Source organism: Gilbertella persicaria (genome assembly GCF_025201335.1).
Source record: "Gilbertella persicaria strain CBS 190.32 chromosome Unknown B0P05scaffold_22, whole genome shotgun sequence".
NCBI lineage: Eukaryota > Fungi > Mucoromycota > Mucoromycetes > Mucorales > Choanephoraceae > Gilbertella > Gilbertella persicaria.
Window position 1 is genome coordinate 383,394 of NW_026251983.1, and position 27,734 is coordinate 411,127.

The following is a 27,734-nucleotide window of genomic DNA, read 5'->3' on the forward strand; positions in this document are numbered from 1 at the left end:
TGTCAATTTTCGTTTATTTTGCTAATTTGTAATGGATCAAAACAGATACTGTATGCTGATTTTAATCTCTATAAGTTAATTTTACAGTCTTGCCTTACATTCAATTAGTTGGGAAGCAGATTTTTTTCTTCATTCTTTTCATTGTTTTTACCTCAAGCTCAAGTAATGTGCCCAGTAGCAAATGTGTCTACATATGTGTCAAGGCTCTTCCATTGAATGTACAAAATAGTTTTTTGTTCTATACACAAAAAACCTTATTTGTCCCCAAGGTAGGACATGTGCTAAATGGTTCCAGTTCCTGATGTGTACAATTCTCAATTGTTCTTCTCGTTTTCTCTTTCTCTCTTTTTCTTTATTCAAAATGAAAACGATGGACCATTTTGAGATTCTAAAGAATAAACTAGTCGAGAACTACTTACTCAAGCTCAAGAACAACAAAAAGACGGTCTATTCTATCAGCACGGCTGTCACATTAGCCTTATTGGTTCGTCTTTTATATAAGAAATTGAATCTTCCTCCAAAACATCTTGAGGGAATACCATGCATTACTTATCTTGATGTAATTAAATCACTCATAAGAGGTGACACTGTGTATGAAAGAAGGAAAAGACTTGTTCTCCCGCTTTTAGGAAAAGCCAAAGGCGTCTATACAGTAAGAATCAGACATAAAAAAAAAACTTGTTGACATACCCGCCAATCTGCAGGAACCTACTCCTATCGGATGGCAAATTCGCTCCACGAATCCCTCGATCAGCAAAATGATTTTATCTGATATTGGTAATCAATAAACCACCTGGTTCTGCTTCATATACTAACCTCTTAAGCTATACGTAGAATTGTTTCCTAAAGTGGTACATCTGTTTGGTAAAGGAAATGGATTGACGACTCGATTTATTGGCGGTAAACATCTTGCTTCTCTTGAAGGAGACGAATGGAAACGTCACAGAAGAGTAAGCATAAAAGACCTCACTGAACCATACTGATTCAGTATAGATTGTTAATCCTGCTTTTCATCGAGGCATTCCCATCCATATCTATGGCCAATTAAGTCAAAGAGTCTTTGACATGATTAAAAAACTCGGTTATAATCATATTCATGCTACCTCTCTTTGTGAAAGAATGACAATGGATACAATCGGTCTTGTTGGTTTTGGTAATATCTTAACAAAAAAAAAACGCACACACACACACATACACGACTGACTTACACCTATAAACAGGCTATGATTTCCATTGCACCACTCAAGTTAATAGTGAATGGCTTGAGACGTACGATATTATTCGATACAGTATGACTCGACTATTCTTTGTACTTTTCCAGATATTTGATGATCAGCTCAAATGGCTCTTTCCTTCTCGAGTAGAAGCTCATCAACGCCTGGATCACCTTTTAAAAAGAATTAATGAGATGATTGCTTTAAAGCGTGTCACCGTGACTGAAAAGATAGGCTCGCTTGACTACTATTCAACAACATCAGACGCAGAAAAGGATTTGTTGACACTCATGATGGAGGCCGAGATTGCAGGAGAAGGCAAGCTTTCAGATGAAGAATTAAGAGTAAGTGAGACATAACAAGTGGGCGCAATAGGTTCGTGACTAAAACTAGATTTAGAGAAACATGGTCATGTTCTTTTTCGCTGGTTCGTTTCCAAGTTGTCATTCAAATGCTAATCTCACCATCTTTGTATGGTAGGCCATGATACAACGGCTGCAGGTATGTCTTTTGCCATTGGCCAACTAGCTAGACATCAGGAGATTCAAAAGAAAGCAAGAGAGGAAGTCGTGAGTATTCTAGGTGATCATGTTGAAGACATACCTTCTATCGAATCTATCAAAAAGATGCCGTATCTAGACGCTATTGTCAAAGAAGTAGGTTACACTGAGTTAATTTAAGCTGAATCAAACATGATAGACTCTTCGATTGAACTCTCCCATCACAAAAACACTACCAAGAATTGCAGCAAGAGACGTTGCTGTTGATGGATTCCTCATTCCTCAAGGGACACTTGTCGATGTTGAAATTGCTGCTACGCATATGAGCGAGGCTAATTATAGCGATCCATTTGAATTCAAACCTGAGCGATTTCTTGAAAGTGCTGATGTTACTTCTACGAAACAAGGCCTATCATATGTACCCTTTGGATATGGCTCTCATGTGTGTATTGGTCAAAATTTCAGTCTTGCCGAACAACGTGTGTTTTTGGCCATGCTGTGTAAGCTAATGATATATGCAAAAAGAGAACTCTAATTGACCAAATATTTAGTGCGCAAGTTTGAATGGACGTTGGCTCTTGATTCTGTGCATAGAGATGGTATGATTGCTGAAGGAAACGGTGGCGTAAGACCTATCAATCTGAGAATCGACTTTAAACCTCGCTTTTAGAGTGTACATCTCCAACAATTACATACACGTCTTTTCTTCTTGCCATTTCCAATGATTGTTTCACAACGAATAAACAATGATGATCAAAATTACCATTTAAGCAGTTTTAATACGACTTTTAATGTTGCCAAAGGTTGTATTCAAACCACAGATACTTTTGAAACGCAACACAAGACTCTATCCCTTATTGTGACACTTTTGACGTACACGAAATGATACCATAGGTCATTTTTGATTAATGTTACTTTTTTTTATTGAAACAATTCAGGGACAATTATAATTGTTAACAAAGGGGGTATCAAAGTGTCGCAAAGATTATAATTTACATTCCGCTGGAAAATAAGAGAGCATCATGATGAATAATAATTTGAAAACAAACTATACGATATATATCCTTATATTGAAGTACAAGTTCTGCTCAAGTTTTTTCTTTTTGGTAGTAAGTAAGTCTTCCTCAATGCCAACAAAACTTTTATTGTTGTTTTTTATGTAACCATGTCGGAGACCTATTAGAAAAGAAGCTAAATAGTGTGACTCTCGCGTATAAATACCAAAGCGAAACTAGCGCATCAATCAACTTTAATTGCTTTTTTCCCCCTTTTCTCTCTTTATCAAACAAATTTAAAGAAATATACAAACAATGGCCTTGAGGTGGAAATCAAATTCGTCCGATGCTTCCTCTGAGCATGATCCTTTGCTTTCCAATGATGAGCAGCACCATAGTCACTATCAAAGCTCCTATCCTCATGGTAAGTTAAAAACGAACAATTAAGAATTTAGTCACTGGGCTACCATTCCTCTCATAAGAGATCTGGCCTTGATACACACTCACATGTTTTTTTAATTATTATCTGTTGTCCCTTTTTCTTCTATTTAAACACAACTATTCTTTTCTTTTTTCCTCTCTTTTTCTATTATTTGTAACATACATTCTTTTTCTTACAATGACATCTTCCGGTCGTTCTTCTTTTACTGCTGTTCATACTATATCTGCTACCCATCTTCCTGAGGATGGTAGCCATAGCCCATTTGACAAAAAGCCAATGTCTTCAAATCAAACACTAACATTTTACGAATATCGTTCAGATGATCTCAGTACAGGCCGCAAAACTCGCTTTGGTACAATTACATCAAGTTTTATGCGGTTCAAAACAAATGTAAGTGTTTTATATTTATTACGCATTTTCTAAATTCTGTAAAATTATGTTGCATTCAGAACCGAGAGTTTTTGGCCGAATTTATGGGTACATTAATTTTAGTTTTGCTGATATGTGGTACCTCTGCCGAAGAAGTATTGGGTATTGGTGTCAACAGATCTTGGTTAACTTCCTCTCTTGGTTCAGGTAATACGACGAATTAAAAATGCAATCAAGGTATTCACACTAAATAGGTCTTTCTGTCCTTATTGCTATTTGTGTTGCTGGACACGTTTCTGTAAGTATTAAAAAAAAGAACTATATTTAGGAAATTTAGCCCTGACGATCTTTTTTGTTGCCATATAGGGTGGTCATCTTAACCCTGCTGTCACTATTACATTCTGGGCATTCAGTGGATTCCCTACTAAGAAGGTTCCTATCTATTTTGCTGCTCAATACTTGGGTGCATTTTGCGGTGCTGCTATTTTATATACCATGATTGAACCTGCTATTAGTCAATTTGATCATGGTGAGCGTCAAATTTTAGGCGAGCTTGGCACTGCTTCTATTTTTGGTACCTATCCTCCTTTATATGTTGGTATTGGCTCTGCAATTGCTTCTGAAGTGATTGGTACTGCCTTATTATTACTTGTCATCATGGTCACAGGTCATCCCAATAACATGCCTTTCCGTACTGCACAAGGTGTCATGATTGCAGCTGGTATTATGACAATCAGTTTAGGCTTGGGCTACACTTCTGGCTTCTCCATCAATCCTGCTCGTGACTTGGGCCCTCGTTTATTCACTGCCATTGGTGGTTGGGGTTTTGAAGTCTTTAGTATTCACCACTACTATGCTCTTGTACCCATGTTTGCTCCTTTTTTGGGTGGCCTGCTTGGTGGTCTTGTCTTTACCATTTTTATTGACTAGATATTCTTATTCTATATTTGTAATAAATACTATTTATTTGAAATTCTCCCTTTTTTTATGCCAACTTTTGACATCCGGCGTTTGGATTTCAATTGAGACAAGAAAATTTTTTCTGATTTCTTTTTTCACTTTTAAAAATGAATTTTTATCAACATGCTGGCCGTATTCTCGATAAACTTGCAAGACATGAAGGCACCATAAAGGGTCTTGTTATTGGAGACCCAAAAGTTTGGGATAAAAAAAAGATGTATGCTCTTGTTTGCGAGACCTTGAAGTGTAAATATAGTTTAGATCTATAGATCTACTTGTTACTAACCGCACTCTTTGTAAAGACAAACAGGTCTTGAACGAGATCATTGACGCTTCCAAGATCTGCGAGATCGAGAAGAAGGTAAATTCAGAATGTTCGGTATCAGTATTAATTTGCTAGTATAGTTGAAGAGAACACTAGCCCTAGTTCTAATTCATGATTTATTATTTACAAAGCGTGGTATTACAGTTAGAAATGATGTGCCACTCAAGCAATGTGTTATGCGTCATCAAGCTAGACTGAAGGCTGAATTAACCAAGATCAAAATCAAGCGAGGTGCTTCCATGAATGACGATTTAGTCAGTCAGAAAGTAAAGAATGCAGGTAAGAAAATATATGCGTAATTTCGGCTAATGTAACCTTAAATCATGATCTAGTTCTTATTCCTCGTTATGCCCGTGTAAATGAGCACAAAATCACAGTTGAGAAGGCAATCAAAGGTTTCCAGAATGAAGGATATACGCTTGTTGACTATCCCGATGATCTTCGTGATCTCAAGTATGACTTGTTGATTTCCTCTTCAATCAACTGACGTATTTTTGATAGGCAAAAGGAGTTTTGTGTAGACCGACATTTATATGATATGCTTGTTTTTCATCAAAAGACAGATTTTCATGCACACTCCATGTATACCTCAGGCAACATTATTTTACAAGTATGTCTATTTCGTTTCGAAGTGTCTCTAACCATAAACAAAGGACAAAGCATCATGTTTCCCTGCTCATGTATGCCAGGCACCAAAGGGAGCTCATGCTATTGATGCTTGTGCTGCTCCTGGAAACAAGACTTCACATCTTTCTGCTCTAATGAAAGACACAGGCAAAATTTGGGCATTTGATCTGGATTCTCGACGATTAGATTTGTTAAAAAGACTGACAAACAAGGCTGGATGCAAAAGTAAACATTGGTGTATTATTTCATGAAATTTTTGCTTATAAAGAGACTAGATATCATTCCTGTACACGGCTCTTTTCTTGAAACAGATCCAAACGACGCTCATTTTTCTCAGGTAATGGCAACTCTTTTTATGAGATAGTAAGTACTAATATATAGACGATAGGTTGAATATTTATTATTAGACCCTTCATGTTCTGGTTCTGGTATTATCAGTAGACTTGATCATCTTGTAGACGATGAAGACGAAAGTAAGTCAACACAAAGTATTTAATCAGAAACTCTAATGTTCATTAGATGATGACAAAGATGCTAACGGACAGACACAAGAAGAAAGATTAAAGAACTTGTCCGAATTTCAAATATCTATCATAGAACACGCCATGAAATGTAAGATTATGAAAAAAAAAAAGATTTTTTTTTACTCAATCAGACAAGTTCCTAGAGCAAAGCGTATTGTCTATTCTACTTGTTCTATTCATGCTGAAGAAAACGAACATGTTGTAAAGACCATTCTTGAACAACATCCTGAGTTTGAGCTTGCTCCTCGTGACAGCATCTTGTCTACATGGCATAGAAGAGGTATTCCTGCAGAAATAGACGGAAACAAAGGTAAATAAATACAGTTTGATCAAGAAAAAATATTAAAGTGTACCTTTTAGACCTTGCGGATCGTCTTGTACGCACAATACCTGCTGAAGACCTTACGAATGGTTTTTTTGTCTCTTGCTTTGTTAGAAAATTAGATCATGTAGAACAAGAAGAAAACACCAAGAAAAGACTTTTAGATGAAAAAGATACTCCAGTAAAAAACGAGCCCTCAAAGAAAAAGAAGAGGAATAACAAGAAGAAGACTGCCTTGACTGCTTAATAAAACACTAAATCATGATTTAATGGATACAAAGAAATGACGAATAGTTACTGTAGCATGTGTTACACTGATGCAGATAATCAAAGTCTATAGGATTGGACAGTTATGTATGAACCCGGGGGTAATAGATAATAATGTACTATTCGATAAGATATTATCACAGGGTTAGATTAACAGACATCAAAAACTGCTTTTGAAATTAGTAACAATATGTAAATCTGATAACTTTTCTAAAAGCATATTTAGCATAAGCACATTTATTTTGATCAAAGATAATATCAAGTCGATAATGTGTGTTTAAATTGAAGAAATTAGTAGTATTTTTTATCAGATTTTAATCCACACACGGCGGATCAGCCCAGATGAAACTCCTAAACACACGAAATTAGATCTGATTACTAGAAATTATAATCCGCTTTTCTTTATGCCTTGAAAAAGAAAAGTACCCACTTGTGTAATCTATACTTATACACACATTTAACTGATGACATATAGTTATTAATCTCTCTATATTCTGACAAGCATTTGTCTTTGTTTTTTCTTAAACGTGCATCTATACAAATGTTTTTTTTTTTTTTTTTTTTTTTTTTTTTTTTTTTTGAGAAGATAGCTGAACCCATTTTGTCCCGAACATGATACACAACCAATTGACTCCTTAGTTTGAAAAAGAAAAATAATATCAAGCGCCGTGTCAACATAACCAACAAGAGTATTTGAGTTATGAAGTTGTTTTCTTTTTTTTTTAAAAAAACAGGATAAGCTTTCCAAGATGTTTAGAGGAACGCATAAAAAAGATAGACAAAAAAAGTGTGTGATCTAAACGCTAAAGAAAAAACAACTTTTATGTAAACATTGATAGGTTGCACATATAATAAACTCTTTTGAAAATCGAATTAGTATGGAAGGCTGAGAAAACCCACATGCATTGAAAAAAGAAAAACCTTCTTTACCTAAAATGTCAGGTTGAACAAACATTACAAGGGGAGGTAAAGAAAATCTTTATTTGGATATCATGTAACTTGCTGAATTTTCAATAAATAGAACTGATCAGATAATCAAAAGTAGTACAATCATTACGTCTTTATGGACAGTCCACTTGAAGCGCGTAACCTACTAACTTTCTTGTTCTTTTCCTCCTTCTAAAATTTCTCGGATGCATTACCATCAACGAATTAAGAAATCAATTATTTGACTAATACGTTTAGAAATATGGTTTGATACAACATATACTTTTTCTATGCGGAGACGGAAACAACTGAAATAAATTACCGGGGCCTACAGAAGGTGTAACAAAACTTTCTTTCAAATCTGGCATTTGCCCCTAGCCGAATCAGCTCTACCCTTGTGGAGCAATCTGATAAAATGACTGAAATCAGATAATTTTTTAATGATTTGTTTTAGCGATCACTTTCATTCTTTTAATTGGTTAAATTCATTTTCTAATTTTGTGTTTTTAACAACTGAAAAATTTCGTATAAAAAAGTTTCAGATTGTAGATTGATTAGTTTCGTTCTTTCTTCTTCACCTGTCATTATACTAAACACTATAATTACATAATCAGATATGGTATACGATATCAGAACCACATCTGTTTTTTATGTTTGTGGCATTTCTTATGCTTTTTTCTGGTGGGCTCTTTTTGCAATCTACTGTGTATTCTATCAGATCAACCGTCTTCGTGTGTACTATGTCAGAAAGAGCAGAATCAACGGCAAGGACGACAATGTAGTGCAGAATCTGCCGGGAACAAGATGGTTACATCGATTTGACCATGTTGTTCGTATTCCTTTTGTGACTGAAATGATGCCTGTCAAACATGTCATTGGTATTTCGCTATTCATTATTATCAACCTTCTTTTCATTTTCTTTGCTCCCTTTGCTATGACTGGGCCATACACTCTGACTACCATTGGTATTTTTGATCGTCGTGCAGCTTTTGTCGGTATGGTCAATTGGGGGTTTGTTTTCTTTTTGGCTCAAAGAAACTCCGTTTTGCCCAAGATGTCAGGTCTTACATTCGAAGAACTCATTCCCTATCATCGAATTATTGCACGAGTTGGTTTAGCAGAGTTTATTCCTCACTTTGTGTGGCGTATGTAAGTGCAACACTAAATTCTTTATCACAATAACCCTTACACAAAGCTCGTAGGTTGCACGGTTACCAAAAGACCTATATTGCTGCAGACACTCTTTTCTATAATGAAGAACAAACAACTGGTACTATCTCTATGCTGGGTTTCCTCCTTATGTTCGTCACTTCTTTTGAGTACATGCGTCGCAACCATTTCGAGATCTTCTACTGGTCTCATATCATCGGCCTCATCGTCGCCATCATCTTTGCCTGCTGGCACGAGCACACATGCTTTGCCTTCTTTATTCCTGCTATCATTCTCTGGGCTGTTGATCGTGTCATTCGTTCCTACCAATCATGGTGTGTCAAGACTGCCTCTGTTCGTGTGGACCAAGTCGTCAGCCCTTCCAACTCTCAAGAAGGTATCGTTCGTGTCTTGTTCGAGTCCAATGTGATGAAGGCCTTCAGGCCCGGTCAATACGTCTTTGTCTCTATGGCCAAGAGTAAGTTTAAGCTCTGGAAGTATGCCAACTGGCACCCTTACACTATCTCTGAGGTCTTCCGTGTCAGCTCAGCTGCTGATGGGGGTATTGAAGAACGTGTCATTGGCAAGAACGAAGCTGCTGTTATTGACGAAAAAGAAAAGAACCACAAGAATGGCTCTGGTAGTCTTACCGACATTGACTCTATCTCTGATACTTCTAGCTTGCGTCGCCGTACTACTGCTCTTCCTGGATCAGAGGCCAAGACGATTGCTTCTTTCCACATCAAGGGCCTCGGTAAAAAGACCGTGGGACTTCTTGACTCTGCTGCCACTCATGAGAAGCTGACAGTCAAGGTCGATGGTGTCTACGGTCCTCAACTTCAGTACCAAGACTATCAGGTTGTATCTTTGTTTGCTGCTGGTATCGGTGTGACTCCTGCTCTTGTGATCATGAAGGACATTATTGAGAAGCGTGCCAACGGCGTCAAGACTGTTGCTGTTGAGAACGTGTACTTGACGTGGGCTATCAGATCAGTTGGTAAGTTGTTGAAAAAAAAAAAAAAAAAAAGACAATGCTGCAAGTTCATCGCTAACTCTTTTGCTATTCATTACAGAGGAAGTCAATGCTTTCATCGACATGTTCTCTTACTGGAACGAAAGATCAAAGACAGCCATCTTGCCCATCTATATCAATGTCAATGTATATGTGACACGTATGACTGAGGGGCCCAATGTGTTTGAAGGCATGCCTGGTTTCAGCGTTTTTTACGGTGAAAGACCCAAGATTGATATGGAGATGGACAAGGTCCAAACAGTCAACGGCAAGCGTCGTGTATGGGCTCATGCATGCGGTGGAGATGAATTTACTTGCACAGTGATCAACGAAGCTGTCCGTCATCACTTTGATGTTCACAACGAAACCTTTGAATTCTAGACATGCATACCTAGATATTTGTATGTTCGTTTTCGTAAATTGTTGTATTATATTTTCCTTTATTCTTCTTTTTTAAAAAGTAATGTTCCATAACTACTGCTTACAAAATTATTATTGTACCTTCCATTATAATCTTTTTCGTTCTCTTTTCTCTTTATTTTTATCTCCCCTTCTCTTAATCTTATAATATGCATTAAACTTTATTTGTCTTTTGATATCCTTCATTCACTTTATGATTTTTGAATCATTCAAATTACATGGCTTTCAGGAATATCAAACAAGCTTTGTATAAACATATTGAACCCTTCTAATCCCAGGGACGTAAAAACGCACTACTATCAATATGGTTAGACCTGACATGCGTGGTCATTGTTAATATAAAGGTGAATAAAGCCTATCAAACTTTAGACAGTTTAGTGCAACCATACCAAGTTCCACATCGTTTAGGTTGTACCATGATTTGAAAAGCAGCTGTTTATCAGATTGAATTTTGTTCATCTTAGCTTAAACAAATATCCTTTTATTATCTCAAGAAAATGATTCCATTTACACAGGACAAGGTTTGTGGTTACCTGAAAGGATTAAGCTCTAGATTTCTTTTCGTTATGTCATCCATGATATTTGAGAAAGAACTGCTTACTTTTTTTTATCTGATATTCGACTAATAATTAAACTCGTGCTTTTAATGACTATTTGATTATCTAATTCCATAGATTACTGAGTACTTGATCAGATAAGCTTTGTGTCTTTTCTGTTTTCCCTGAGATAACCCGACGTCTCCGTCCAAAATAAAATGAGCCAAGACTTTTAGGAATCAGACAGAACTCAAACGTCTGACAAAATCTAGCTAATTCAAGATGAAATAAATCTGGTTACATGACTGTTAGTTTGAACCAAAAGTAACTGTCATTTTTCGATCGCATCTTGGTACAACCTAAGGCGCGGAGGAATCTCCTTTTTTCTTATAGTAGGTAAAGAATTGTTGATGTATATCATGAATGGATATGTTTTATAGCTAGACATACTTGACATTGTCTAGTTGAAATAAGTTTGTAGGATATATATATATATATATATATATAAAGATCGTAGATGATAATCTAACTGGCTTCATCTTGATAAACAGCTTGTAATTGAGAATGACTGCTCACTTCCTAGACTTTGGAATTAAATTAGCGATCCCCAAGATTATCATTTTGATAGTTTATCAATTGGTACATACAAATTGACTGGCTTTTTTTTTTGGTCCAAAACTGCTCCCACTGTTATTTTCTGAACCTTCCTTTCTGTACACCATTGATTATTATATGAAATATCTAAAGAAAAGAACACCATGAAGAAATGTATTAGCCCAATACTTCTTTTTTAAGAAAAAGAATCCATAGCTATAGTTGAAATTCTCTCTTGAACATAAAAAACCAATCTTGTTTGCTAGACGACCTAGTAAGGCAATGTGGAGGGGAATTTTTTTTAGGTCATGCCTAAAAGAGAACAATTGGAATAACTATAGTTCAATTGTAGAAGCCAAAAAGAAGTCTCCCATTCAATCTATAGTGTCTAGAAAGAGATGCAATTACCTGTTTGCATGATTGAATCAGAATTATTATTATTATTATTATTAGATCACATCTGTCAAAACAAGTGTACCTCTTTTTTCTTTTTTTAAATACAAAGACAATAGACTTCCATGTCCTCGGAAGAAAATGAAGTAGTCATTATTATTGACTCTGAAGATGAGGTAGAGATTTCAGACAAAACTTCAAAAAAAAGGATCACTCCTAAATCTACTTCATTATGGTCAAATGGCAAACATGCTTCTTCAAAGAAACCGACATCAGTTCAACCTAAACAAAATTTTGCACAAGTTAACAAAGCAAGCCTAACTCAGCCAAAAAAAAACAACTCTATACTATCGCAACCTTCTACTGAATCGCCATCGCCACATGCCAAGAACAAACAGCCCCTTAGACCAGTTTTTACAAAAAGCCCTACTATGATATCAAACTGTAACTCACCACATTCCAAGAATACAATTGAGATAATTGAGGAAGAAGAGGACGAGATAGCCAGTATTATAGGCTCTTTACGTCCTAACAGAAGCAAAACTTCAGTCAATATTAACAAGCTTCTTCAAAAGAAAAACAGCAAACCAATTTTTCAAAATAAAACACCCATCGCCACACGAACTCCTCCTAAACATGAAGATGCACGCCCTGTAAATATAAGCAAACCACCTGTCATAAAGCGCCAAATAGAACAAATAAATACACTACCACAAATACTTAGTCCTGAGAGACCGGCAATAAAAAAAAGAATGGTTCATTCACCAGCATCAACTGAAAACTCATTCTTTTCACTTCCTAAAATCAAAAAAGCAAAAGAGTTTACAGACATTCTCGATGAAGATAATGAAGAAGACATGGTATCATTCCTTGACTACATTCATGCTAGAAACAAGATATTTCATCAACAAAATGCAAGTTCAAGTCCTAAAAAGAATAATGCAGCAGAAAGGATACAATGTCCTATCTGTAAATTGTTTTATAGTAAAGAAGAGATTGAAGAGCATGCCTCTGATTGTGATGGCCAGAATAAAAAAAGCAGTAAGGGAATAAAAAAAAAGACAATTGGTGTTGCTGTAGCCATGGATGAAGCAGATCGCAAAAAGTGAGTTAATGTCTCGAGTGCTTTATTGTGCTAATCACTTCTTTAAGAAAAAATCAAGGTATATCAGAGACTGGACCTACAAATTATTATGCAGATTCAGCAGGTGTTTTAGCCTTAGATGGCTCAGGTTTTAGTAGTGAAGTAACTGGACTTAGTTGGGAATCTACTGGGCAAACTCGGTTTGGATAATAAAGAAACTTTATTGAGCAAACATATCATCAACCTGTATATAGTTTGGCTCTTCTTCTATAGACATTTGAACCACATCTTGTCCTCCTTCTTCTTCTAGTGGTTCACCGTCTACGTCTTCTTCTAATGGTTCACCATCTACGTCTTCCTCTTCCTCTTCTTCTTCTTCTTCTATAGGCTCACCATCCACATCTCCCGGTAGTTCCTGAGTGATCTTTTCTTTCTTCATAAAGATGTCTGTTAATTGATCTGTATAATATTTGGGGAAAATCATCCAATTCTCCCAAATACTAATAAGTGAAGAAATATGTTTCTAATAATCATTTAGCAATGGTAACAATGCTAGCTGACTTACTCTGACTTGTTCTGCTTTTAAGCGTGCATTAATAGACCGGTAGATACTGTTGAAATGATCAAACACAACAGGCAATTGTTGTTCGAATTCTTCTCTGTATTTCCAAGCATTGGAGACATGAACACTACTGTTATGAAGGATGTCTGATACAAGATAAAGTCGAGCTAGTTTGACTGAAAATGGGATGCCTGGAAGAAGAATGGATTTACAAAGCACACTCACAACTTCTGATGCTGCATCTGAGTGGTCAATAGCAAATGCCATTGTACGAGCAATAGTACCTCGTTGAAATGTCACTTGGCGTAACAGACCACCTAGTCTTTGCTTTGCTACTTGGCCTAGTGTTCCTTTGGGTACATTATCTTGATCTGCCAATTCATCGTCTGTATCAAACATGGGTTCTGCAGTCTCCTATATAAGATTTGAGTTTAATGTTCAATAATTCATTCTTTTTTACTTTGTCCATTAAAGGCAATTCAGGAGGAATCCACCAAGGACCACCTTCAAACATTTGAAAGGGCTCATCATTCCACCTTTGATTTGTGTCTCCTTGTGATAATGAATAGAGTCTCCATCGATAGTAAATGTGCTCTGAAGACTAATAAAGTCAATAATGCATGCTACAATAACTATACTTACTGTATTATCAAACAAGAATTTAAACGTTGGATTATTGAATTCTCTATCCATAATCATAGCTTCAAATAATGGGCCATACTTGAGCACACGCTCAATAACACGGTGAATAATACGCAATAATTTGACATTGACAGGCTTCACAACACGTACTTCAGCTCGAGGCCTAGAATTCTTTTTTTCTTTAGACCAACAGGCATATATAAACTGCAACTTACCACACCGGGTGGGCCAGGATATACTTGAGCATTAAATGGTAAGCCTGTCTTTGTTTTGCCTTGAGATATTTTTTTGTCTAGCACAAAAAAGGGTGTAGGAGGTAAAGGAACGGCCTTTCCCCATCCTACACGTAATGTATATCCATTGATCTCTTTACCGTCAAGCGCATGAATAGCTTCAGCAGCATCTTTTCTTGTCATAAAACTCACAAATCCACAATTATTGCCTTTGTCTTTCTCTTCTTGTGTTCTTGGCCACATAATTTTGACAGAAGCAATAGGCCCATATTTACCAAACTCATGACAAAGACCTGTTTCTGTCATAGTAGGGTTGATATTGCCAACATAAAGATTGGTTGTGTCTGGATTGCCATCATCAAAAGACCCAATCAAGTCATCTACATACATTTGTTTAAATGTCTACATAACAAAAACATGAGTATTACCAGTAGCTTCTGATGAAGTCTGATTCGCTTTGGGATCAAACCGTGTTCGCACTTCTTGACCTCTATCATGATGTGAGTTCATACACTCTAATTTGATGCTGCTTACTTTTTGATTTCTTCAAGGAATGAATCTAGATTAAGTTTCTTTTGTGCCTTGGTGGCATTCTTTAACTTTGCCAAAGCCTGAACGAGTTGGAGTTAGTTATACTGAACAACGTTTTACACATCAAGAGTACATCGTCTTCTTCATCCGAATATTCTGCCTCATTCATAGTCTTAGTACTTGTTGAATTCTTCATAGTGGTTAAATTGGATGGAGCAGGGTGTGTTGTTGTTTCACCTGCTTTGACAAATGGCATTGGTTTAAATGTTGGTTTTATAGTGGTTGTTGTTATTGGTTTATATTCATCGGCAATATGATCTAAAAAGACATGAGATCTTGTCATAACATTTGTTCTTTTCTTTACCTTTGGGCATAAGCGTGCCTGATTTGACAAATGATGTTGTGCCCAACTTGTATGCTTTGGGTTCTTCAAAGGATGCTACAAATTCAGCATATACTCTGGCTGCCTCTATGCTTTCTTGCTACAGATACTGAGTAAATGGACAATAACGATGCCATACTACTTGCCTGTTTCTTCAATTCTTCTTCTTCCTTATGCTTTTGAAATGCTGATTTCTTATGTTTTCCGATGGTAAATGCTTGTAGTTTTGAAGCGGGAATAGGCTACAGCTAGTATGAGGCAACGTGTCATTATATGTTTGCTTATCATACTTTGATAGGTCGTTTGGGCTCTTGTTCTTCCTCGACAGAGTCTTCTCTCTTTCTCTTTTCGTTCATGATTACCCAAAAAAAAAAAGAAGAAAAAAAGGGTTTATTTTAATTTTTTGTGACGTTGTTACACGCGATGAAGAGGATCAATGCCCAACATATCAAGGCCATTTGCCAAAGTGGTCTTTGCAGCCCAAAACAAGAGCATTCTAGCTTCTGCTGTGCTTGCATCCGAGCCTTTGACTCTCAGTTTAGTATTGGCTTGACCTGTCACATGGGCTAATCTAAACAAATATTGCACAAGAATACAAGGATCCATTGCTTGACAAGCAGATTGTGTGATATCTGGCAGCTGTGATATAGTCAAGGCCAGCTCAAATGCTTCTTTTTCCTTAAGCAAAGATAAGTCAGCATCAGCACAAATAGGTACATTGGCTTTATATTGAATTCTATCAAAGTATTAATTCCCTTTTATGTTGATATGCATAATACTTGCCCACACATGCGTGCAAAGGTGTACTGAAGATAAACACCTGTGTACCCTTTTGCGGTTGTCATTCTGTCCCAAGAAAACTGATAATTCTTCACACGCTTGGCCACCATATCTTGTACAATGACAGCAGAAGCACCCAACTTATCTGCTATTTGTTCTTGTGTTTCGCTGTCCATGGAAGGATTGCTTGAACGTACATTATCCAGCATATGTTCTTTTGCTGTGTCTAGAATATCTTGAAGAAATACAACAGTGCCTTTACGTGTTGACATACCCATAACACGGCCAAAATTAGCATGATGCATCTGAATAGGGTATTCTAACAACTCGCAAATTTTGAATAGTTGCTTTAGGTACAGCTCTTGTTCGGTCCCCACAACATACACAGCCTTCTCAAACGAACCAAACAAATGTCGGCGTAATAAGATACTTGCTAGGTCACGCGTTATGTACAGACTGGTTCCATCTGCTCGTCGTACAATAGGTTTACCTAGATTGTATTGTTCTAGATTGACAATCCAGGCACCATCTTCTGTCTGCTCTATTAAATCGTGTTTTGCAAGTAAATCATAGGCTTGGGGTATAAATGGTTCTGTTTGTGATTCGCCTGAATAATAATCAAATTCAATGTTGAGTCGTTGATAAATCTGCTTGTATGAATCAATACTGAGTTCACGGAATCGTTTCCATTGACCTAATGCTGTCTCATCGCCTTCTTCCATTTTCTTAAAGTACAAGTTGGCTTGTTGATCAATCTTGGGGTTTTCCTTTGCTAATTGGTTTACTTTTACATAGACTTCATAAAGGTGGTGAATAGGATCCTGAAGAAGCTTTTGTGAATCACCAAACAGATCAAATCCAACAGCTAATAGTCCATATTGCTTTCCCCAGTCACCCAAATAATTAATGCCTATTGTCTTGTAACCATTGACTTGATGAATGCGTTTAATGAAATTGCCTAAAATGGTACTACGCAAATGTCCTGCATGAAAAGGTTTGGCGATATTAGGTGAACTATAATCAATCACAACTGTCTTTGGATTCTCTTGTTGATGATGGCCATACTTTTCTTTCTCTTTATACACTTGTTGCAAAGTGGATTTGATGTACTCTAAAGGACGTACATCAAAGTGCAAAAAGGGCCCTGAAGCCGTTGCTTTTTCTATGTAGGCATTAGGCTCAAACTAGAATCAAGCAAGTTAGGCACAGTTATTTTTTTGTTGTATCTTACCTTGCCAGCAAGTTCTTGACAATAGGCAGTAACGTTAGGCTTTTGTTCAACGTGAGCTAAAAGTTTTGGTATAGGAATACTGAACTGCTGCTCTGTAGCTATTTTAGGTGTCGACAGTGCACTAAGAATAGCACGCTTCTCAATATGTGTCAACTGTGATAGTGGTTTTGCGATCGCGTTTCGAAAACTAAAAGTTGACATATCGAAAAAAAAAATGTGTGTGTACAGAGACAAGGGGAAGCTGTCTTTATTTGACTATGGTAGTACTAGCTTATGATTGGCTGGCTCTTATGCTGTATTGTTTGTTGTCGCTTTATACACAATTATAAAAAAGATGCACCTGTATTTTTCCATTCTTTATCTCTACAATCTCTTCCATGAAGGAATACCCCTCTTTTTATCATTTCAATTGCATTCCTACTGTGGAAGAAGATACTGCTTCTTCATCTACTTTAGTTGATTCAACTTCAACACTTTCGGAAAGTGGCTCAGACGTATTAGAACAGCAACCTCTTTTATTAAAAAATACCCTATCAGAACAAGCATCGTTATCTTCCATAGCCAAAGATCCTCATGAACTGAAATATGATTATGGTGCTATAAGCAAAGAGACATTGATTGACAAGTCTTCTAGTCTAGGTGCTGCTATGAATTTAGTCAATGCCATGATGGGAACTGGCATCATCGGACTGCCTCTTGCACTTCATTTGTGCGGATTTTGGCTTGGTGTAGCCTTTTCTGTTTTGATTGCCTGTCTTTCTTGTCTAACCATGCATATCACAATTGTGTGTGGCATGAAAACACAAACAACCAGTTTAGTATCATTGGTTGAAAGGCTGGTGGGTCCTTTTGGATCAAGTATAATGAACTTTATAGTCTTTTTCCATACAGCGGGTACTGCTATCTCTTATTACTTATGTAAAGTAGCATTATCAATACTGTTAGATTGACTTGCATATAGTATTAGGTGATACACTCCCAAGTCTAATTGCTTGGGTATTACCTAATTACCCAGCTTTGGCTAATCGTACCATTGTCATTCTTTTGTTTGGTTTATGCTTTGTAAGTAAGAATGACTTGTCATTTTAATTAAGAAAAAAAAAATTAGACATTACCATTGAGCCTATCAAGGTCGACTGCTAAATTTGCCAAATGGTCTGCTTTGTCTGTTGTTTTGTTGTTTCTCATGCTTATTGGTGTTCTTGTACGGTCACCTAATTACTATGAAAAGATACCTATAGAGAATAAGTTGACACTATCAGAACCTATGTTTCAAGGACTTGCTATTATGAGTCTTGCTTTTGGTTGTGCGCAAAACTTGTTTAGTATTCATGATTCCATAAGGGACAAGAGCCCCTCTAATTGGCTGTTTACTTGTTCATTGGCTATAGGCATTGCATTTGTGATCAACATGGTATTTGCTATTATCCTTTATCTTTGCTTTGGAAAAGGTGTACAGGCAAATGTCTTTTTAAATTTCCCAATCAATGATGTTGGTATTCAGCTTGCCAAAATGACACTTGGATTGTTTATGGTCTTGAGTATACCGCAAGTATAGATATTTTCATACACAATGCTGATTTATCTGTAGATTATGTGTTTATCCTTGCAGAGAGTCTGTCATGATGATGATCTATGGCACTCATTATGATTACAGTCAGTCAACAGATAAACAGCACTTTATAGTGACAATAGTTGTTTTCAGTATTATCTTATATTTTGGAGCAACACTGGTTTCTCTGGGAAAGATCTTTAGTCTGATTGGAGGATTTTCAACGACTATTCTGGGGTTTTTTTTGCCTGGGTTGGCCTTTATGTACTTGTTTGATTATAAAGGCAACAGGTTCCTTTTCTTGACTTCCTTTGTTGGTATTGTTCTTGCGTTGCCTGTCATTTACTTTTCTATCAAGCTCTTCTTTTATGAATAAATCACAAGATGGCACGTTTTTCTTGTCAGTGGTACACAACGGTTACTTTATCCCAGCGGAGAATATGGAGGATAAAAGATTATGTGTGGGGTACAATGTAGATGCCTAGGAAATCTCTGTATAGACTTCCGGGCTGTTACATGGGCATTTGAAAGGGTTTTTAGATATACCTTCTTCTTTTTCTATCTTTTTCTTTTTCTTTCACAAAAAAAAAATACTAGATTCTTCTTTTTTTTTTTGAGGCGCGAATTTAAATAGACGCTCCTCTTTTTTCCCTTTTCAAAACGGTAAGATGGGAACCAACTAGTTAACTTGACTAACCTCTTCTTTAGTTTGCTAATCTCCTTGCTTCCACACACAACCCATACAGAGGATACCAGAGGTGCAGTGATAGACCTAAAAAATCAACCTAAAAATCAAGAAAACATGGCTCCTCCTAACGCTGATCTCTCTCACTCTGTTACCACTACTACTCATGGTGTCCGCGCTCCTTTGTTCAAAGTTAACTCTCCCAACGTCCAATATACAGATGAACATATCACTAGCAAGTATGTCTATCAAAACACCTTGGTTACTCGTCAATCCGATGGTTCTTTGATTGCTGAACCTACAGAAACTATCTATGAATTCAAGACTGAACGTGTTGTTCCTAAAGTCGGGTAAGTTGGTTCATGATAAAAAAAAACTTTCTTATCAATACAATATCAGTGTCATGATGGTTGGCTGGGGTGGAAATAATGGTTCCACTTTAACTGCTGCAATCTTGGCCCATAAGAACAAATTAACTTGGCGTACTAAGAATGGTGTCCAAAAGCCTAACTACTATGGCTCTGTCACTCAATCCTCCACTGTTCGTTTAGGTGTCGATGCTCAAGGTGCTGATGTCTATGTTCCCTTAAGTGAAATGTTGCCCCTTATCAACCCTACCGACCTTGTTTTAGGCGGCTGGGATATTTCTGGCAAGAATTTAGCCGAATCTATGGAACGTGCTCAAGTTCTTGAATATGACCTTCAACGTCAAGTCTATGATGATATGGCCAAGATGGTTCCTTTGCCCTCTATTTACTACCCTGATTTTATTGCTGCTAACCAAGAAGACCGTGCTGATAACTTGATTCCTGGCTCTGACAAGCGTGCTCATGTTGACCAAATCCGTAAAGATATTCGTGACTTTAAGGCTGCCAATCAATTAGACAAGGTAATTGTGCTCTGGACTGCCAATACTGAGCGTTTTGCTGAACTTATCACTGGTGTCAATGATACAGCTGATAACTTCTTAGCTGCTGTCCAATCTTCTCATGAGGAAGTTGCTCCTTCTTCTATCTTTGCCTTGGCTTGTATTGAAGAAAACGCACCTTTTATCAATGGTTCTCCTCAAAACACGTTCGTGCCTGGTTTGATCGAATTGGCTAAGCGTCATCGTGCTTTTATTGGTGGTGATGATTTCAAGTCTGGCCAAACCAAAATGAAGTCTGCCTTAGTTGACTTCTTGGTCAATGCTGGTATTAAGCCTGTTGCTATTACTTCTTACAATCATTTGGGTAACAATGACGGTAAGAACTTGTCTTCTCAAAGACAATTCAGATCCAAGGAAATCTCCAAGTCCACTGTCGTTGATGACATGGTTGCTGCTAACCACTTGTTGTACGCTAAAGACGAGCATCCTGATCACACCGTTGTTATCAAGTATGTCCCTTCTGTAGGTGATTCCAAGCGTGCTTTGGACGAATACGAATGTGACATCTTTATGGGTGGTCGTCAATCCATTTCCATGTACAATGTCTGTGAAGACTCACTCTTGGCTTCTCCTCTTATTATTGATTTAGTTGTTATGGCTGAATTGATGACTCGTATTCAATACAAGACGGCTGACATGACCAAGTTTAGTAGTTTCCATTCTGTCTTGTCTATCTTGAGTTACATGTTGAAGGCTCCTATGGTAACACCTGGTACTCCCGTTGTCAACGCCTTAAGCAGACAACGTTCTGCTATTGAGAACATCTTTAGAGCTGCTGTCGGCCTTTCTGCTAACAATGAAATGGGCTTGGAACACAAGATTTGGTAAATCTTTCTTTGTCAATCAATAAATAAAAAGACCCTTTTTGTTCCTAAACAAGTAAACAGACCACGATTTGAAACAAGGCTCTTTTAACATAGTGTTACAAAAGATAGATGTTGTTCTCTCCTATATGTTTCGTGCTTAACATATCTTTTTTTTAGGAGAGTTGAAAATGGTTAGTGGAAGGTTAAGATCGACGTGTTCTTTATTGGTAATACTTGATTGGTATTAATTGACATGATTTGAAGCGACATTGAATGAAGAGAACTTGCATCTAAAATAAAAAAAAAAAAAAATAGATGAATATAACAGCATTTCCTAGAAAGTAGATATTTACCTCCAATTCTTTTGTTCATAATCATCAGTTTCTATGCTGGTAGGTGCGGCAATAGGGTTTTGTAGTTTAATTGAGTACATTGCCTCAAGAGACAATTCACGGTTGAGTGTTGAGGGTGACTTGGCTGTGATTGACTGCAAAAGACATTGTTTATGCATGTGTGGCGAATTAAACATGTTATCGTTATGTGTCACTATTTTATGTTGCTCATTACATGCGGCAAAGATCTGATCCAGCAAATCATCATTCACGGTAAGTGAAGTAGGGTGGGTTTCATCATGATTTTCGGCTAAAAAGTCATTTAAACATGCAGTTAGATCATCAGGTAACCCTTCATAATTGATTTTGCTGGAAGCCAATACTTTCATGATACGCTGAATCATGGCCTTATTTGATTTATAATCATCGTCTTTGTTTAATATTCGGTTGCAGTAGACTGTAGATGCTTGATAAACAAAATTGATGAATTGCTGGCAAGCACACCAATTGAATCTTTCAGTGATGATTTCAGCCATAATCACTATGCGATTAGCAGCATCAGAGCAAATGATATAGGATCGATAAGTACAGTAAGGACTTGTTTCTGAAGAAGCTGTATCTCTGTCTGCATCAGATACAACATGACCAATTGAAGATTTTTTGATGTTATTAGATAGAAACGTCTTGTGTAACTTAAGCCATTGTGTCTGATATTGTAGCATCAATAAAAGGGCTGACTGCTCTCTTAATGGTTCCATCTCCATCGTACTGTGGTTGTGTAAGTTGTTTTTGTAAGACTTGGAGAATAGTTCTGTTGGCTTTGGGTCCACACGATACATAACAGGCAATCGATCAAACCAAGTAGCCAATGCGACTTCTAATTCTTGCACTTTTCTAGCCCAACGAGTAGGCAATGTACCTGAATGATGATGTTGTAAGTTTTGTCGCTGATATTCTCGGGTCAAGGCGTCAATACGCTTCGACACACGAATGAGTTCCAGTAAATGAACATAAAATGTCTCTCTAGCAAGCGTCTTTTCATCATAATTGGCTTCTCCATGCTCGACCAGTGCTTCATTAAGCGAAATCATTTCATAAAAATCAACATCGCTTGATGTTTCGTCTAGGACAGGTGGATCTCTTGAATAGACAGAAATTATTGTATCATTATAATACAACACCATATAGAGCTTGAAATTTCTTTTTCTTATCAGCCTGTTCTCTGGCCATTGTGACATTTGGTGAATTCCAAGTTGATGCATCATACGATATGCAAATTCAATATAAATGCCTGATTGGAAGTCATGTTTCTTGAGTACGGTGACAAAAGACAAATTAAGCAGTGTTTCTATGATCGCTACATCAGGTGATTCAAAGTACTCCATCACGGACTCACGTGCGCGGCCATAGTAGTAATGGCTCAAGGCTTGTGCATTAGCACAAGCATTGCTGTCATGACGAACAATATGTTCAAAAACCATAGCTAAACCAGAATCAATACGAAGTTGATTGCGATTTGGATCATCTGAACTCTCCCAAAAAGTAGACCAGTCTTCTGAAAACTTGGGATGCAGGCAATCCCAATAGGTCTGGCAGATATAAGCAAGAACGCTTGGCGTTACGTCTTCGGTAAGGCTTTTGAGACTCATATCATCATGTTCGTAATCTTTAACACATATGGCAGGGCGGCGATACATAGCTAAATTCCAATATTCAATACAAGAATCAACAAACGATCCCGAAGAACTGAAATCTTCTTCATTCACAGAGTCACAATCTCGAGAAATATTGAAAGTGGTAGAGGGTTCGGCCAAGAGTTGTATCTTTTGTACAGCTTCAATTAGCTGTTCGACTGACTTGATGTTTGTTTCAAGTCTGAGTGAATTTCCCGGTTGAAAAGACAGTTTCCATTGCATGGCTGCTAGTTCATGTTGATAGTGCTCCAATAGTGAATTGATGCTTGTTGTATTGCCAGTAGGGTTCATGAGAGCAGTGGTATTGTTGGGTAAATGTTTGTCTTTTCTCTTTTTATTTGTGAAATGTTGGGATGCTTTGTCTAGTTCTTTTGTCATCTTTTCGAGTGCTGGTGCCGTTTTTTCGATCCATGACTCTATTTCATAAAAGGTAATTTGTAATGCATCCATCTCATCTTGCTGTATTTTCCTAGCTTTGGCTGCTGCTCTTGCTTCGGCTGCTTCAATTGATTTTTTAGTTTTGTGTTTCTTTGGTTTTGGCTTATTTTGGCTCGAGTCGAAAAGAAACATATTCATTCTATTCAGAAGTAAATTTTATGAGAAAAGGAAAAAAAGGGAAAGAGAAAAGAGTAAAGTAACACTTTCACTTGATGCCACTCTCTTTTTTTTTCCTTTTTTTTTCCAAACCCAGCCAGATAACGAGAGGACAAATCATTATCGATTTTTTAGACAGCCACGATGGATAGTGATCTTTCAATTAAAACCAGAAAAATATATGGTTTAAGAGCGTATTTCCTGAATGAAAAAAAAAAAAAGTTCAAGAGAGTGCTGCTTTGTTACCAAATCAAGATGACAAACAGAATTGTACAAAAGAAAAGCACAATGAACGGCTTAAGCATACATTTATTATATTTCAAGAAGATTGCCTTCTGTATCAGTTACTTTTTCAAAATATTGAGGGGAATAATGCCTTGGATGCCATCGGATAAAATGACATTATTGCTTGATCTATAAAACAAAATACCGTCTTGTCAAGAGTTAGTTATCTATTCAAGCAAATACACATTATTTACCTTTTCGAGCTTTTTCTACATCAATGTAGATAAAGACTTCGCTTGTTTCTCTAATGCCACTCTGAACTTTAGGATCTCCCGGGAGTCCCACTGCAAAATGAATCTGGTTTCTTCCCATTTTGGATAAGCCATCTTTTTTGATTGTTTGCCATGCTGCTTGTGTTGTACCATGAATGACTGGTGTCTCTAGTGGCGCAGTGACTGATTCAAGCAAATCTTTGGATACCACTGTTTTGAGAGAATGGCCTTGGCTTGCTCGTATTAAATACTCACCCGTAGGTGATTGTGTTAATTCATAACGTTTCTTGTCATTCGCATCTACTACATATTGGATCTGTTCAAAAGTGATGTTCTTAAACTTGCGATGATTCAACTATTTGGCATCAATAGACATTAAGCGACTACTTTGTTTACCAAGTCTTTAACAGATATAAAACCGTCTGAAGTCATGGTCAGCTTTTCTTTTGCTGCACCATGTCTCAAAATATAAGAAAGTAGTTTAGAAAGCTTTATTGTTTCTTGAGACGATAACATGGGCGAGAAAAAAAAAGTTTAAAATGCAAAACCCGGTATTTTTACTTGCGCTCATGTGATAGTTCAACAGCAAAACCAACTGCTACTTTAGCAAATTCCTTCATATGATCAAAAGAAAGCTTATCAATTGTATCTTCAGTTGTATGAATAAAGTGGTTTGAATCGTCAAAGGCACTTTCAATAGTAAAGGCAGAAGGGAAGCCAAGTTTACGCCAGGAAGCATGGTCTATCAAACAGAAATGAGATTTTCAGTATGGTTTTTTTGTAGTCTTACCACTGCAGGCATAGCCACACTTTGTAAGAACATAGGGAATATCAGCATAGTTGTCAACCAAGTTTTTAAGGAAATCAGTCAACTGTGAAAGGTGAGAAGCTTGTCACATTTCAGATCAACATACCTTTTCATCAACATGATCAGTAACAATACCAATGACTTCTTTTTTATTGCCAACATAACCAGTCATGTCATTCTGCAACATAGCAAGAACACGCTTACCCTGGTTGGCATAAGCTTCGGAAACATCTTGACTGCCTAACAAGCCAGCTTCTTCACCACTGTACCAATGGAATTCAACAGGCCTTTCAGGCTTAAATCCATTGTGAACTAAACTACGGAATGCTTCGAAAATAGTGACAGTACCACTACCATCATCCTAAGCATATATGAATATAATCTCTCTATTGTCTCTCATTGCTTACATCAGCACCAGGTGAACGAGCATAGCTAGGCAACCACATATTAACAGAATCTTGATGAGCACCAACAATGACAAGCTCATTCTCAAGATCTTTGTTGGAACCCTCAAAGCGAGCAATAATAGAGAACTGGTCCCACTATCGACCAAATCAGTCATTCGTGAAACACGTTACTTCTACTTACAGAATGCTCGAACTCTTTTACAGACACATGATCAAAACCATCTGCAACATCTCTGATTTGCTGAATTAACCAACGACAAGACTTGGCACCGTAACTTGACTTGTAATAACGAGTACGGAAACTTGTGAATTCTTGCAATTTATCCTTCATTGTCTCTGTTGTCAAGTTGCCGATGAAGGGAGATACTTCATCTTGGTATTTAGCATTTTTGGGAATATCTAGGCTCTGTCAGTATTTGCATGATATTCTATATGTGAGTGTGTGCTTACCGGGCTTCCAGGCAGAATGAATAGCAACAGGAGGATTAGCATGTTCGGTAATATCCATATATTTGATACCGGCACGAAGCAATGCATCCTTATCTGATTCAGTCATCCATTTAGCAGGAGAATCCTCACTAAACATGTGTTAGGAGTATTTTGTTACATGTTTATTTACCTATATTGTATCAAACGAAGTTCGGGTTCACTGCTACGAAACACTCTGAGTTGGTCAAGAGCACCCAAAGGACCTGCACTAGTGAAAGAGACAAGAGCAGTAAGAGACAATAAAGAAAGAGATAAGAACTTCATATTTTAAAAAGGGTTAAAAGTGATAGTGTGGGAGAGAAAACCTTTTTATACAAACTCAATTGTTATCGCATGACCCAATCAAAAATGACGCCAACACTTGCTTAATTTCGTAAATAGCTCCATATTTGGAAAGTGACTGTTCTTGATTCAGGACCATTTTGATGTATACTCATTTAGCGAAACAATGACAAGAAAGGTCCTTAACAACTACAGTAATCAATAAATAGAGAAATTTGACTCTGAAGTGTCTTACATATGAACCAAAAATTTCAGGTATCAATCATATTTAGCAGCGAAGAAGCCCTGGCCTCAACAAGTCATACATGAAGCGGATAATGCTTTGTAAGCCTAAAGACCGTATAAACCACCTAGACCATACATTCCAATCGAATACTTATTGAGCAGTCCGCTGTTGTCAGAATTATCAGAATTATCAGAATTGTCAGGCTCACCAGAATCACCAGCTCAATAAATCAAGTGTGCCTTGACGAGGTATTCTATTCAAAGAAACAGTTTGGTAGTACATTATGTGCTTATACAGCAAAGGTGCTAGACAACAAATGCTTCGACAGTAGAGAAGACAACAATCCATGCACATTTTCTTTGCTTTTTTGGGCATATAAAGGTAGCATAAAGCCTGTTTACACCTGCGTAAATGCTCCAGATACCTACAGACAATGTCCACTAACATTCATAATAACTTTGGAGTTGATTTGGAACAAAAAAAAAGCGACTTGTAAAATTTGATCATTTTGGTCTTTTGACCAAAGGGTACTAGTCATGAAAATTGCTTGTTTTGACAACTCTTTATCTTCTTTTGTACTGCCAATGGAAAGGAATAAAACCATACAGAATCCTCATAATTACTCTTTCACAAATTTGGCTTGCTCATATGAGATTTATCTTTGACAAGACCCTTTCATTGTACCCACAGCCATATTAGCAAGCATCCGACTCAATGTACGTCAGACCATTGAAGAGGATCAATGCCATTCGATCCTGTAACTTTTTTTTTCTATATATTTTATTTTAGCTTAGTTATTTTGTTTAGTATATTTCGTTTTATTTTATTAACTTTCATTTTAATTGCACCCGCCTCTTCACTTTGACCATTACTCTTAGTGTATGCGGCTCAATCAATAAACACATTTTAAAGAAATCTTCTTTTTAGCGCTACAAGAAGAAAAATGGAGTTATCGACAAGCTTAAATACTCAAAGTGTGTGCTAAAAGCTCTAGTTTTTGGTGAATGTGTTTGCATGCTGACCATACTATAAAAATGATGAGATATGAACAAAAAACCTTATTAGCATTTTTGTCTATTTACTCAGTATTTTAGCAGCAACTTTGCTGTGTATTTTACATCAATGGACTTACAAAGCCAAGATTTACAGCTTTTGCTACTGCACTAAAGCCAAATAACGACATCTTTATATAGTTCTAAGCAAAAGCCCGATTTTTATTGTGGCGGGAAGGATTGGAGTTGCCTTTTATTTCAATATCTGCAGGATAGCCATCTGATATGCCCTATGCTCATTTGCCCCCCCCCTTTGGGGGACTCCAATGATCCCTCAGGCTAGAACACTGTGGTATCGTGTGCTTCACAAGAAACTGTCCACTGCGTCCGAACTTTTTAAGATTGGTACTGTCTCTACTCC

At 37.0% G+C, this 27,734-nt stretch overlaps 12 protein-coding genes across 12 annotated transcripts; 7 read left to right on the forward strand and 5 right to left on the reverse strand.

The window, feature by feature from the left end:
* Window positions 1-361: 361 nt before the first annotated feature.
* B0P05DRAFT_572078 (cytochrome P450) lies at window positions 362-2,384 on the forward strand (the record flags this gene model as incomplete). The annotated part of the gene is made up of 10 exons (XM_051581414.1): window positions 362-652; window positions 705-777; window positions 835-950; window positions 994-1,153; window positions 1,221-1,558; window positions 1,614-1,641; window positions 1,695-1,715; window positions 1,743-1,870; window positions 1,914-2,214; window positions 2,266-2,384. 10 exons carry the CDS (start codon window positions 362-364, stop codon window positions 2,382-2,384), a joined length of 1,575 nt encoding a protein of 524 aa, XP_051434497.1.
* A 944-nt stretch (window positions 2,385-3,328) lies between these two features.
* On the forward strand, window positions 3,329-4,450 carry B0P05DRAFT_587681 (aquaporin-like protein; the record flags this gene model as incomplete). Its single annotated transcript, XM_051582608.1, has 4 exons — window positions 3,329-3,541; window positions 3,601-3,727; window positions 3,775-3,818; window positions 3,887-4,450. 4 exons carry the CDS (start codon window positions 3,329-3,331, stop codon window positions 4,448-4,450), a joined length of 948 nt encoding a protein of 315 aa, XP_051434498.1.
* A 137-nt stretch (window positions 4,451-4,587) lies between these two features.
* Window positions 4,588-6,525, forward strand: B0P05DRAFT_471101 (williams-Beuren syndrome critical region protein 20 copy A; the record flags this gene model as incomplete). The annotated part of the gene is made up of 11 exons (XM_051574597.1): window positions 4,588-4,726; window positions 4,783-4,859; window positions 4,892-5,084; window positions 5,138-5,258; window positions 5,307-5,415; window positions 5,459-5,657; window positions 5,708-5,769; window positions 5,821-5,905; window positions 5,964-6,044; window positions 6,093-6,266; window positions 6,317-6,525. 11 exons carry the CDS (start codon window positions 4,588-4,590, stop codon window positions 6,523-6,525), a joined length of 1,449 nt encoding a protein of 482 aa, XP_051434499.1.
* A 1,527-nt stretch (window positions 6,526-8,052) lies between these two features.
* B0P05DRAFT_492134 (ferric reductase like transmembrane component-domain-containing protein) lies at window positions 8,053-10,206 on the forward strand. Its single transcript, XM_051575341.1, has 3 exons — window positions 8,053-8,621; window positions 8,675-9,618; window positions 9,695-10,206. The coding sequence occupies exons 1-3, from the start codon at window positions 8,089-8,091 to the stop codon at window positions 10,012-10,014; spliced, it is 1,797 nt and encodes a 598-aa protein (XP_051434500.1). The 5' UTR covers window positions 8,053-8,088; the 3' UTR covers window positions 10,015-10,206.
* Window positions 10,207-11,661: 1,455 nt separating this feature from the next.
* B0P05DRAFT_123200 (uncharacterized protein) lies at window positions 11,662-13,027 on the forward strand. The gene is made up of 2 exons (XM_051572996.1): window positions 11,662-12,681; window positions 12,729-13,027. The coding sequence occupies exons 1-2, from the start codon at window positions 11,702-11,704 to the stop codon at window positions 12,868-12,870; spliced, it is 1,122 nt and encodes a 373-aa protein (XP_051434501.1). The 5' UTR covers window positions 11,662-11,701; the 3' UTR covers window positions 12,871-13,027.
* Window positions 13,014-15,453, reverse strand: B0P05DRAFT_544033 (uncharacterized protein). Its single transcript, XM_051578500.1, has 10 exons — window positions 15,301-15,453; window positions 15,157-15,252; window positions 14,993-15,110; window positions 14,762-14,946; window positions 14,632-14,708; window positions 14,526-14,587; window positions 14,080-14,477; window positions 13,865-14,035; window positions 13,683-13,823; window positions 13,014-13,636 (listed from the first exon to the last, which is right to left on the reverse strand). Exons 1-10 carry the CDS (start codon window positions 15,364-15,366, stop codon window positions 13,184-13,186), a joined length of 1,767 nt encoding a protein of 588 aa, XP_051434502.1. The 5' UTR covers window positions 15,367-15,453; the 3' UTR covers window positions 13,014-13,183.
* On the reverse strand, window positions 15,309-17,264 carry B0P05DRAFT_544046 (arginyl-tRNA synthetase). The gene is made up of 3 exons (XM_051578501.1): window positions 17,022-17,264; window positions 15,794-16,974; window positions 15,309-15,746 (listed from the first exon to the last, which is right to left on the reverse strand). Exons 1-3 carry the CDS (start codon window positions 17,220-17,222, stop codon window positions 15,425-15,427), a joined length of 1,704 nt encoding a protein of 567 aa, XP_051434503.1. The 5' UTR covers window positions 17,223-17,264; the 3' UTR covers window positions 15,309-15,424.
* Window positions 17,265-19,188, forward strand: B0P05DRAFT_544049 (transmembrane amino acid transporter protein-domain-containing protein). Its single transcript, XM_051578502.1, has 5 exons — window positions 17,265-17,939; window positions 17,983-18,083; window positions 18,130-18,569; window positions 18,613-19,074; window positions 19,120-19,188. The coding sequence occupies exons 1-4, from the start codon at window positions 17,399-17,401 to the stop codon at window positions 18,947-18,949; spliced, it is 1,419 nt and encodes a 472-aa protein (XP_051434504.1). The 5' UTR covers window positions 17,265-17,398; the 3' UTR covers window positions 18,950-19,074; window positions 19,120-19,188.
* Window positions 19,141-21,099, forward strand: B0P05DRAFT_123061 (uncharacterized protein). The gene is made up of 3 exons (XM_051572995.1): window positions 19,141-19,236; window positions 19,282-19,608; window positions 19,658-21,099. The coding sequence occupies exons 2-3, from the start codon at window positions 19,376-19,378 to the stop codon at window positions 21,012-21,014; spliced, it is 1,590 nt and encodes a 529-aa protein (XP_051434505.1). The 5' UTR covers window positions 19,141-19,236; window positions 19,282-19,375; the 3' UTR covers window positions 21,015-21,099.
* Window positions 21,100-21,125: 26 nt separating this feature from the next.
* On the reverse strand, window positions 21,126-23,644 carry B0P05DRAFT_122976 (uncharacterized protein). The gene is made up of 3 exons (XM_051572994.1): window positions 22,721-23,644; window positions 21,346-22,672; window positions 21,126-21,282 (listed from the first exon to the last, which is right to left on the reverse strand). Exons 1-3 carry the CDS (start codon window positions 23,592-23,594, stop codon window positions 21,237-21,239), a joined length of 2,247 nt encoding a protein of 748 aa, XP_051434506.1. The 5' UTR covers window positions 23,595-23,644; the 3' UTR covers window positions 21,126-21,236.
* A 199-nt stretch (window positions 23,645-23,843) lies between these two features.
* B0P05DRAFT_544061 (phosphotransferase KptA/Tpt1) lies at window positions 23,844-24,622 on the reverse strand. The gene is made up of 3 exons (XM_051578503.1): window positions 24,506-24,622; window positions 24,092-24,464; window positions 23,844-24,045 (listed from the first exon to the last, which is right to left on the reverse strand). Exons 1-3 carry the CDS (start codon window positions 24,539-24,541, stop codon window positions 23,957-23,959), a joined length of 498 nt encoding a protein of 165 aa, XP_051434507.1. The 5' UTR covers window positions 24,542-24,622; the 3' UTR covers window positions 23,844-23,956.
* A 44-nt stretch (window positions 24,623-24,666) lies between these two features.
* On the reverse strand, window positions 24,667-26,077 carry B0P05DRAFT_471041 (uncharacterized protein; the record flags this gene model as incomplete). The annotated part of the gene is made up of 7 exons (XM_051574595.1): window positions 24,667-24,851; window positions 24,900-24,981; window positions 25,024-25,278; window positions 25,325-25,459; window positions 25,506-25,723; window positions 25,775-25,902; window positions 25,944-26,077. The coding sequence occupies 7 exons, from the start codon at window positions 26,075-26,077 to the stop codon at window positions 24,667-24,669; spliced, it is 1,137 nt and encodes a 378-aa protein (XP_051434508.1).
* Window positions 26,078-27,734: the final 1,657 nt, after the last annotated feature.